The 10,398-nt window shown below is 46.7% G+C and overlaps 2 protein-coding genes across 2 annotated transcripts; both read right to left on the bottom strand.

The window, feature by feature from the left end:
- Positions 1 to 1,017: 1,017 nt before the first annotated feature.
- On the bottom strand, positions 1,018 to 3,124 carry KRTAP16-1 (keratin associated protein 16-1). Its single transcript, XM_038546107.1, has one exon. It carries the CDS (start codon positions 3,086 to 3,088, stop codon positions 1,418 to 1,420), a length of 1,671 nt encoding a protein of 556 aa, XP_038402035.1. The 5' UTR covers positions 3,089 to 3,124; the 3' UTR covers positions 1,018 to 1,417.
- Positions 3,125 to 8,698: 5,574 nt separating this feature from the next.
- On the bottom strand, positions 8,699 to 10,023 carry LOC100685893 (keratin-associated protein 17-1). Its single transcript, XM_038546106.1, has one exon. The coding sequence runs from the start codon at positions 9,486 to 9,488 to the stop codon at positions 9,150 to 9,152; it is 339 nt and encodes a 112-aa protein (XP_038402034.1). The 5' UTR covers positions 9,489 to 10,023; the 3' UTR covers positions 8,699 to 9,149.
- Positions 10,024 to 10,398: the final 375 nt, after the last annotated feature.

Below are 10,398 nucleotides of genomic sequence, written 5' to 3'. Positions count from 1 at the left end.
AGGACAAGGAATAGTCCTTCATGCCATGCACTAAGCGACTACTTTGAAGACACTCTGTCCTTAGGATTGCAAGAGTATATAGCGTTTACACAAGGAGTGTTCATGGCAGAGACTAGGAGAACATAAAGTACAAGGCTCTTTGCAAGGGCTGTAGAAAGTCTGAGAGCAAGTTGGTTGGCAGATGGCAGAGGCAGAAGACCCCAGGTGGCAGCAGAGAGGTTGGTAGGAGTTGGATGCGCAGGAAATGGGCCCATAGCACAAGAAATACAGTGTGACCCCCAGTTGTTTTCATCCCACTGTGAACCCCAAAGCCATGGGCTTGCTCCCCAGTCTCCCTATATCCAAGTTCATGCTCCTTCATTCAGTTCTCCACACCAAGGCCAGATGACCATTCCAAAACCCATTGCTCTTCTTGTAACTGCCCTGCATTTGGCCCCTCGATACCTTCATGTCAGCCCTGTACCATTAAAATGCTTCTGTCTAGCTTATAAACCCCGCCAAGGGCAGATCACTGTCTATTTAACTGACCCCAGAGCTCACCTCCCTCTAAGCACACTTCCACCCAAGCCTCACTAATGAATGGTCTGCTCACAAGCCCCATTCATTTGTATGTTTCCTCTGCCTGGAAATCTCTTCCTTTCTGGTTTGAACTGGTTAGTTCTTGTTTGTGCTGAAAGACTCAGCTTCAGTATCACATTCCCCAAGAATTCTTCCCCATTTCTCCACATGCCCTGCTCAGTTCAAACTGCCCTATGCTTGCCTCTGTCCCAGTACTTAACACAAGGCAATGTAGTTACTGTCTCTCTGCCTGTCTCCTCCCACCCCCATCCCAACAGTGAGCTCTCTGAGAACAAGGACCGAGACTTTAGTTTTCTCATTCCTACAGCCAAACACAGTCCCTACCTAACAGCTGTCTAATAAAGCTTATTGGATAGATGAATGAATGATGCTGCTCTCAAAAACAAAACAAGTTAGCTCAAGAGAATATGACATTAACAGAGCAATGAAAACAGCATGTCACTTCAACTTAGCCACTTTATTGGACAGGTAAATATCTTTTTTTTTATGGAAGAGGTCCCCAAGGAATGTGAGCACACCCAGCAAGGGAGCACATGCATGAGGAAAGAAAAAACTTAATGCTGGGAAAGAGACTCAAAATGATGTGGTAAAGCAGCTCTTCTCAGCTTAATGGCAGCAGCAGGCAGGAATCCAGAATGTCTCCACTCTAGGTGTCCAGGGGGCCTTCATTTGGACCATTAGGACACGGATATTTCTGGTGAGTTCTTTAAGTATAAGAAGATGGTGAGTGATGATGCAGAAAAATTCTAACTAAGTCATTGTGAGCTTTGGGGAGGGCAGTTAAGATTTCTCTCTAGCTGGAGGTTTGCTTTGCAGGAATCAATAGGCTGAGGCCAGATTAGTGGTCAGCAGGCTTGGCAGCAGTAGGCGGGCTGGCTGCGGCCTCACGGGTGGTTGGGCTGGTGGGTTTGGCTTCAGTGGTCTGGCAGGGACTGGCATTTGAGACCTCAGCCTTGCAGGATGTTGAGTCGGTGCAATCTTGTTGACTGGAAGTAGATTTCTTGCAATCCTTTTTACAGAAGTCAGCACAAGGCAGGCGAGAGCAGACCGGACGGTAAGAGAGCGAAGTGACACAGGCTGGGCGGCGCAGGATGGAGTAGCATGGGCGGTAGCAGGCAGGGCGATAGGAGATGGAGGTCACATAAGGCTGCCTATAAGTGATGGGTCCAGAGCAGATTGGGCGACAGATTGGGCGGTAAGAAACTGAAGGAGTGCAAGGATGTTTGCAGGAGCTGGGTATGTAGAAGGTCCGAGAGCAAGTAGGTTGGCAGATGGCAGAGGCAGAAGACCCAGGGCGGCCGCAAAGAGGTTGGCAGGAGGTAGATGGGCAGGAAACAGGCTCACAGGAGATGGACCGGCAGCGCTTGACTACATAGCAGGGAGGTTGACATGGCCTGGGCACACAGATACTTGCTGAACAAGGGCTGGGCTCAGAGCAGATGGGTTGGCAGAGGCTGGAGATGCAACAAGAGGTCTCTTGGCAAGTGTTAGAGACACAAGGTGGCTCACAAGGGCTTGGAATACAGCAGACAGAACGAAGACAGACAGGCTCACAGACCAGAGCCACACAGGTAGCTGGCTGGCAGCTGCTGGGCTCTGAGCAAGATGGCTCACAAGGACTGGGGTCACAGCAGACAGCCTGGCAGCTATTAGCCACAGAGCGGACAGAGGGACAGCAGCTAGGTGTGGGGCAGACTGGCTGACAGCGAGTGGGTTCACAGACCACTGGTTGGCAGGAACTTGGCACAGTGCAGACAGCTGAACAGCAGCTGGGCTCACAGATGACCGGCTGGCAGCAGCTGGGTTTGCACAGAATGGACTGGCAGGGAGTGGGTACACAGAGGACTGGCTGGCAGGAAGGAGTCTCACAGCACACAGGTTGGCAGCAACTGCTCACTGAGCAAGAAGGCTCACAGATGGTGGCTTCACAGCACACAGGTTGGGCACAGCTATTCACAGCACAGGAGGGCTCACAGATGGTGGCTTCATAGCACACAGGTTGGGCACAGCTATTCACAGCACAGGAGGGCTCACAGATGGTGGCTTCACAGCACACAGGTTGGGCACAGCTGTTCATAGAACAGGAGGGCTCACAGATGGTGGCTTCATAGCACACAGGTTGGGCACAGCTGCTCACAGCACAGGAAGGCTCACAGGTGGTGGCTTCACAGCACACAGGTTGGGCACAGCTGTTCACAGCACAGGAAGGTTCACAGATGGTGGCTTCATAGCACACAGGTTGGGCACAGCTGCTCACAGCACAGGAAGGCTCACAGGTGGTGGCTTCACAGCACACAGGTTGGGCACAGCTGCTCACAGCACAGGAGGGCTGACAGCACTGTGGGCCACAGCTAGATGATTCACAGCTGCCTTGGCAAGTCACCAGTTGCCATGTCTGGCTCTGGCAGGAACTGGGCAAACAGACAGGTCCTCCGCAGCTCACCTCAGTGGAGCAGAGAGAGATGCCTGGCACAGACGGGCATTTCCTAGAACAGCAGTTTCCAGACATGGTAGAGATGCCTCTGCTCCCTTGTGAGTGCTAAGAGGGGTGCTACCTGACTGGGACAGCTCTCCAAGGCCCTCACTTTTATACCCCCTCACTGACATGTGCTGTTTGGAGCCCCTGCATCTTTTCCTTATTGCTGCTTGGTCCAGTTTTCAGAGGAACATCTTATTATGCCAAGGTTTGTTGATCTGGAAGTTGTTTATCTACCCATAAAGAAGCTCTTTGTTTATTGACTTACTAAATCTGGAATCCTCGGAGCAACAAGTCATCTTGGAACAAGCATCATTGCCTTCAAATTGAATGATCTGTGTTTCTGAGCGTCATGAACAGAGGAAGAAGAAAGGAACTTATAATTTATCCATCATCTAGTCCTCTGTACCAGGGGGCACACAGGGATGCCTACTTGAATAGGACCTACTCACCCATTCCCACAGATCTCACCCTCCAGCCCAGCAACTGTCAATATTCAGGTAAACTCATTGAAAAGCCATGGTAAAGTCAACAGTAGACTTATAGGGATTAGTAGAGGGGAGCAGTGGTGAGCTCTGTGGGAGAGGGGCTATCTGGGGTGGATTTAAAATGATTGCACTTCACAGCAATGGTCCTATTTAAAACCATCAGCAATCCCTTAAGATAGGAATTCATCTCTCCCCTTTATAGGTAAAGAAGGAAAGAGAAAGTGGAATCAGAAAGTTTAAATCACTTGTTAAAGATCCCACCCAGCTTGCTCCCTATTTTAGGGCTGTTCTCCTTCCTCTTCACCACCCTGTATAGTCTGACCTTTCTTAGGAGACTTGTCAAACCACATGTCATAGGCTCAGTGCACTGCGTTGTCCTGCATCCTGTTCTATGAACAGCCCTGCCCCAGACCACTGGCTCTACCTGTCCCTAGAAAGCACATGACCCTAGCCTCTCTGCTTCGCTTCCATCTTTTCCTTGCACCCACTGACTCTTCAAGCATTCAGTGGCCCTCAAGAATCCCTCTTGAGGGGTGACAAAACATGAGAGACTCCTAACTCTGGGAAATGAACAAGGGGTAGTGGAAGGGGAGGTGGACAGGGGGATGGGATGATTGGGTGACGGGCACTGAGGGGAGCACTTGATGGGATGAGCACTGACGTTATACTATATGTTGGCAAATCGAACTCCAATTTAAAAAATACACTAATAAATAAATAAAATCTTTTAAAAAAAAGAATCCCTCTTGATTTTGATGATTTTAATAGCTCTTAAAAGAAAGACACTTCCAAGACCCAAAGGATAGGAAAGACAAGAGATCTTTTGCAAAGACATTGTGAACAAAAACAAAGAACACAAATGCTTTCTCAAAGTATGTCAGTGATACTACTTGAGACAGACCTGAGAGAAGAAACATACTCTAGGTTTCTGAACACCAAGGCCTGATATCCTTACTTAGTAAAGGCCTGCCTCCACTGTGTGCTTTCAACATCAATGCAAAATACAGGCTCTCCCTTAGAAAAGCTAAACCATTGTACCATCCACTCACCATCTCTCTCTTCATTCATCGGTTTATGCAATAACTCACTAGATTTCTCTTTGATTCATCCGTTCAATATAGCCATCATATGTTTCTGTGTGAGGGATACAAAAAAGCACAAACTGCAATTCATGGCTCAAGAAGTCCAAATTTAGGAAAGAGACAGATACATCCATAAGTAATTATGGTACAGTATATGTACAAGTGCTATGACAGATGGAATGGATGCACAGGGTCCTATGGGGGCACCCAGAGAAAGACCAACATGGTTTGTAGGAAATTAGGGAAGGCTCCTCAAAAGCATGATACATTTGGGGGCAGTAAATTGTTCCATAGCCAGGATTAAAGGTACAAGGAGACAGGAAGGAACAGCGATGGGACTAGAAGTGTACTAGGCACGCAGTCTTGAAAAGGCCTTGTGGACCCTGATAAGTAGTTAGATTTTACACTGATTTTACACTGGGTGCTTTAAATAGGGGAGTAACTTGACCACATTTTCCCTTTGTAAAGACCTCTCTGGCTGTGGTGAAGGGATTGGAGAAGGGCAAATCTGGAGCCAGGGAGACAATTAGGAGTCTGGAGCAATTACTCAAAACCTTCATAGTGACAACCTGGACTGGGCAGTGACTTGAGCCTGGAGCAATGTGAGAGGTTCTAAAGAGGCAGAATCAATAGATCTAGTGGTTGAAAGTGGAAGATTAGAAACAAAGAGTGTCATTATTGAGATGTAGCTCTCAGGCAGTTGGAAAAGAAGACTTTTGGACAACTTTGCAAAAGGTAAGGCAGAGAAGGAGCTCCCAAGATCCTAATCTCCACCTTTCTCTTCCTCAGCTAAGCCAGCAATGAAATTCACATGGAGATGGCCTTCCTCCCACAAATCCCTTATAAATTCTCTCAGCTGAGAAATTTAACATGGCATCATCTGTTATGCTGGAATGTCATCTCAAAGAATCCTTCCTTGTTACATGGAATAAGCAGATCTTTTAACAATCGAACCCATTTCTACTTTATTCTTAAAGGTCTCATCTCCCTTAACATTATATAAGTACCATGAGGGCAAGGATTTTGTGTATTCACTGATACATACCCAGTACCCAGAGCAATGTTTGATATATAGGCAGTTCACAATTAATATTTATTGATGAAAGAATGAGGACCCCCTTAAAAAGGGCATCTCTTTATCAGTAATTCAAAGAAATCACTACCCTGCCCTCACCCATCTGGGAAACCATGAAACCATGACCATGAGTAATAGAAGAATCAACTACTCTGAATTACAACTACTCAATGCAGACCTATCAGTCTCTTGGCAATTTTGTCCTATTAGCATGTTCATGTTCTGGCTGTGGTTTTGTCCTGGGAGTTAAAAGAGCTGGTTTTGGTGAAGGTTTTTTAAGATTTTATTTATTTATTTTCTAGAGAGATAGAGAGCACAAGCAGGGGGAGAGATACAGAGAGAGGGAGAACAGACTCCCTGCTGAGTAGGGAGCCTGACCCATGACTCTATCCCAGGACCTGGGGCTCATGACCTGAGCCAAAGGTAGATGCTTAACTGACTGAGCCACCCAGGCACCCCTAAAACGCTAGCTCCTAAGAGGCCAATTCCAACAAGAGCAAAAATGACCTAAATAGTAGAGTTTGAAACTGAACCAAAGCAGACTCAAATTTTGAATTGTCTCCCAAGTAAGACATTACAAATATTGCTGGGTTTTTAAATGAAACCAAGAAAAGTAAACACAATAAGCCACCACTATATAGTTGCTAGAAAAGCTAAAAATAAAAAGATTGACAATATCTAGTGTTAGTAAGGACATGGAGCAACTGGGACTCTCAGACATTGCTGGTGGGAACACAAAATGATATGGCAAAACTGTTGCAAAACAGTTGGGTAGGTTTTTTAATATAAAGTTAAATATTCTCACACTACTTATCTTGCAATCCAATACCTAAGTATTTTTTAAGATTTTATTTATTTATTCATAGAGATACAGAGAGAGAGAGAGAGAGAGAGGCAGAGACACAGGCGGAGGGAGAAGCAGGTTCCAGAGAGGGAGCTTGACGTGGGACCCAATCCCGGGTCTCCAGGATCACTCCCTTGGTTGCAGATGGTGCTAAACCGCTGCACCACCAGGGCTGCCCCCCAACACCTAAGTATTCATCCAAAATAAATGAAAACATAAGTCCACACATAAATTTATACATGAATGTTTATAGCACCTTTCTTCATAATAGCCAAAAACTGGAGACAACCCAAATTCCCATCAGTATATGAACTTTTTCATGTACTTTATTCATACAATGTAATATTTTTAAAAGGAATGAGCTATTGATATCTGCAAAAAGGATGAATATAAATAATGTTATTCTAATTAGAAAAGAGTTCACACTGCATGATTTCATTTATATGAGATACTAGAAATGGCAAATTTTATGGTGACAAAAGATTGATGGTTGCCTGAGGCTAGGACCAGAATTGGGGAGGTTTACCTGCAAATGGGGCACTAAATATTTGAAGAATTATGGAAAGTTCTTTAAAATTTATTTATTTATTTATTCACGAGACACACAGAGAGAGGCAGAGACACAGGAAGAGGGAGAAGCGGGCTCCCTGCAGGGAACCTGATGTGGGACTTGATCCCAGGACCTCAGGATCATGACCTGAGCTGAAGGCCGATGTTCAACCCCTGAGCCACTCAGGTATCCCATGATGGAAAGTACTATATCTTGAGTGTCATGGTGGTTACTTAAGAATATACAATTGTCAAATCTCATCAAACTACACACTACAATTATGTGTACTTTATTATATATGAAGTATACATTAATAAAGTTGGTTTATAAAAAACAAAAATTTTTAAAGGCAAAAATGTAAAAATAGCATAATCCCAGTTTTATTTGTAAATATACTTAGAAAGGAATCTGGAAACATCTATGTCAGTAATAAATGCTGAAGGTGAAGTTGAGAATCCAGGTAGCTGTTATTTCTTCTTCATATTTTTCTGGGTTTTTTTTTCATATTTTTAGAGATCATTACCATGCTTACAATCAAAAAATATATTTTTGCTTGTTTGTTGAATGAAATATTGCTTTGCAGAAATAAAAAATAAATATTGTTCTCCTGAGGCAAGAGAAAAATTAATTTTATACGCGTGTAGCTTAAGATCATGTTCAGCAAGAAGTCGAATCAACTGTCTTCTGAATTTTAACCTTCCAGCAGGACTCAAACACGCCTGGCTTAGGCCCCACCTAGAGGATGGACATTCACCCCTCTCATCCCTGGGACTCAAGCAGAAGAGATACAGCTGGTTGTAGAACGAGAAAACATAACCCAGAAGAGGGAAACTTTGTCAAAGCATTTGGCTAGAAGAAAGAACTGGAATCCCCAGAACATTCATAGGCACTGTGTTCACAAAGTTCTGCCACAGGAATCTTTTCCATTCCAAAGCAAGCTTGTTTTACCAAAGCCTCTTCCCAACTTTGCCAGAAAGTTCTGACCAAACCTGAAGCCCTTCTGCAGAACCATTCTGGAGAGCTATAATGCTGAAGGAAGGCATGCCCCTTGCTCAAGATTAAACCTTGGCCAGCCTCAGCATTTGCCCATTTACTGCATTTTTTAAATGCAGATCCCAGGGCTGCCACCCTGGAGCTAATGGATAGAATCTCTGATAGTGACGCCTAAGAATCTGTATTTTTGAAACCTCCCCAAGTGAATCTCATGCAGTACATGGAAGCTTTAGTCTACATCTGGGTTTCTTGTTTAAAACACAGATTGCCAGGCCACACCCCTGTGGATTCTGATTCTGCCTTTCTCGGGAAGGGCTCCAGAATTTCCATTTTAACTAGCTCCCAGGTGATTCTGATGCAAGTGGTCCACAAACCACATTTTAAAAATCCATTTACAGGGACACCTGGGTGGCTCAGTGATTGAGCATCTGCCTTCAGCTCAGGGCATGATCCCAGCTCTGGGATTGAGTCCCACATGGGGCTCCCTGTGAGGAGCCGGCTTCTCCCTCTGCCTATGTCTCTGCCTCTCTCTATGTATCTCTCATGAATAAATAAAATCTTAAAAAAAAAAAACTACTGCAGATGCCAGAGTAAATTTTCCTGGCCCAGTGCCCAAGAGGGAGCCAAGGAAGAGGCGGGAGAACTAATTCAGTTATGCCAGCAAGCTCGAATTTATTAAGAAGTTAACAAAGAGAAAATTTTGCACTCGAAAGCAGCAGAAAGCTGAGGAGGAGGGTCAGTCCCAAAGCCACCTTGAGTAAGATGATGTCTTATAGTGACAAGACATTTAAGTCCATGAAAATAAAGCCATGGGGATTCTCCCTGTGAGCTTCGGGGATCACTTTGGATGGGACCCAGCTTCCATTTCTCACCAGCATATGGCTCTTGTTCTCAGGGCCTTAAAATACCAGGGCAGGCGTTGGGAGAACAAGCCCTCGTCTACAAATAACACGGAGGCAGGACGCTGTCTTGGGAGCCAAGGATGTCCTGGAGACAAGGGGTCTCCACCTGCAGCAAGTGGAGGCTTTGCTTGGGCCACCTCCGCGGAGGGGGCAGAGGGCTTCACTTGGTCTCGCAAACAGGCGTAGGCTGGCAGCAGACGGGCCCGCAGCACCCAGACGAGCCGCAGCAGCTGGACCCGCAGCAGCCGCTCCCGCAGCCCCCACAGCCAGAGCCGCAGCCCCCGCAGCCAGAGCCGCAGCAGGAGGACCCGCAGCAGCCACCTCCGCAGCCTCCGCAGCCAGAGCCCCCGCAGCCAGAGCCCCCGCAGCCGCAGCAGGAACCGCAGCAGCCGCAGCAGGAACCGCAGCAACCGCAGCAGGCGGGCTGGCAGCAGCACACTTCACAGCAGTCTTGGTCTTGAGGGCAGCAGGTGAAGCAGTCCCCTGGGCAGCACCCCATGGTCCCGGCGGTCAGGTGGCAGGTCAGGAGCGCGGCCGGAGTTCCCCACGTCTGACGGTGGCCAGAGGCCAGCAGCTTTTATAGCCCTTCACCAGAGGGTGTTGGCACAGGGGACAGGATGTTTCCTTTGTTATTATTTATGCCAGTTTCCATAAGAACGTCTCATTAGCCGCCTGTTTATTTTCCAGCTCTGAGTACCTCAACTCATAAAAAAGCCCCACTCGGCCCAACTGCTATTTGTCCAGAGGGTAAAAATACATCTTCGAAAAGACCTGTCATCACGGCCAAACATGGGCCAGCCGTCATTAGCCAAGGTTGGAAAGAGCCATGGACTCTGGTTCTGGAATGGGTGCTCCCCTTCCACATCTCCTCTGTTGGCAAGTTGGCAGCCGACCCCTCTGATTATGAATGCTTATTCTGGAAAATCAGAATGGTAAAACCTGGATGCCCGTGCCTCTTGCCGCAGGCAGAAGCTGCTATCTGAGGTCTGGTCCGGTGGCTCCTCCCAGGCGGAAATGGCATCCTCATGCCAGCCCATGTGAGCAAAGCAAACATTTGTGACTGTGTGTGGTATGTGGAGTGTGCCACACAATTGTTTGGGCTTGGTCAGTGAGCATCAGTCATGATTAATAACTGCCTTGTGAAATAAAGACTCATCATAAAACTGCAAGAGGCGGGAGCCACGTTCTCCCTTGGCCTTGTGGTGAACTGAATGAACACTCATACTCCTCTCTAACTAAGTAGGCTGGAAGAGCAGTGGCCTTTTTTTTTTAAATAATAAATTTATTTTTTATTGGTGTTCAATTTGCCAACATACAGAGTAACACCCAGTGCTCATCCCGTCAAGTGCCCCCTCAGTGCCCGCCACCCAGTCACCCCCACCCCCCGCCCTCCTCCCCTTCCACCACCC

The sequence above is a fragment of the Canis lupus genome, chromosome 9 (genome assembly GCF_011100685.1).
Source record: "Canis lupus familiaris isolate Mischka breed German Shepherd chromosome 9, alternate assembly UU_Cfam_GSD_1.0, whole genome shotgun sequence".
NCBI lineage: Eukaryota > Metazoa > Chordata > Mammalia > Carnivora > Canidae > Canis > Canis lupus.
The sequence above is the reverse complement of the archived record's forward strand: the minus strand, read 5'-3'. Positions and strand labels throughout refer to the sequence as shown.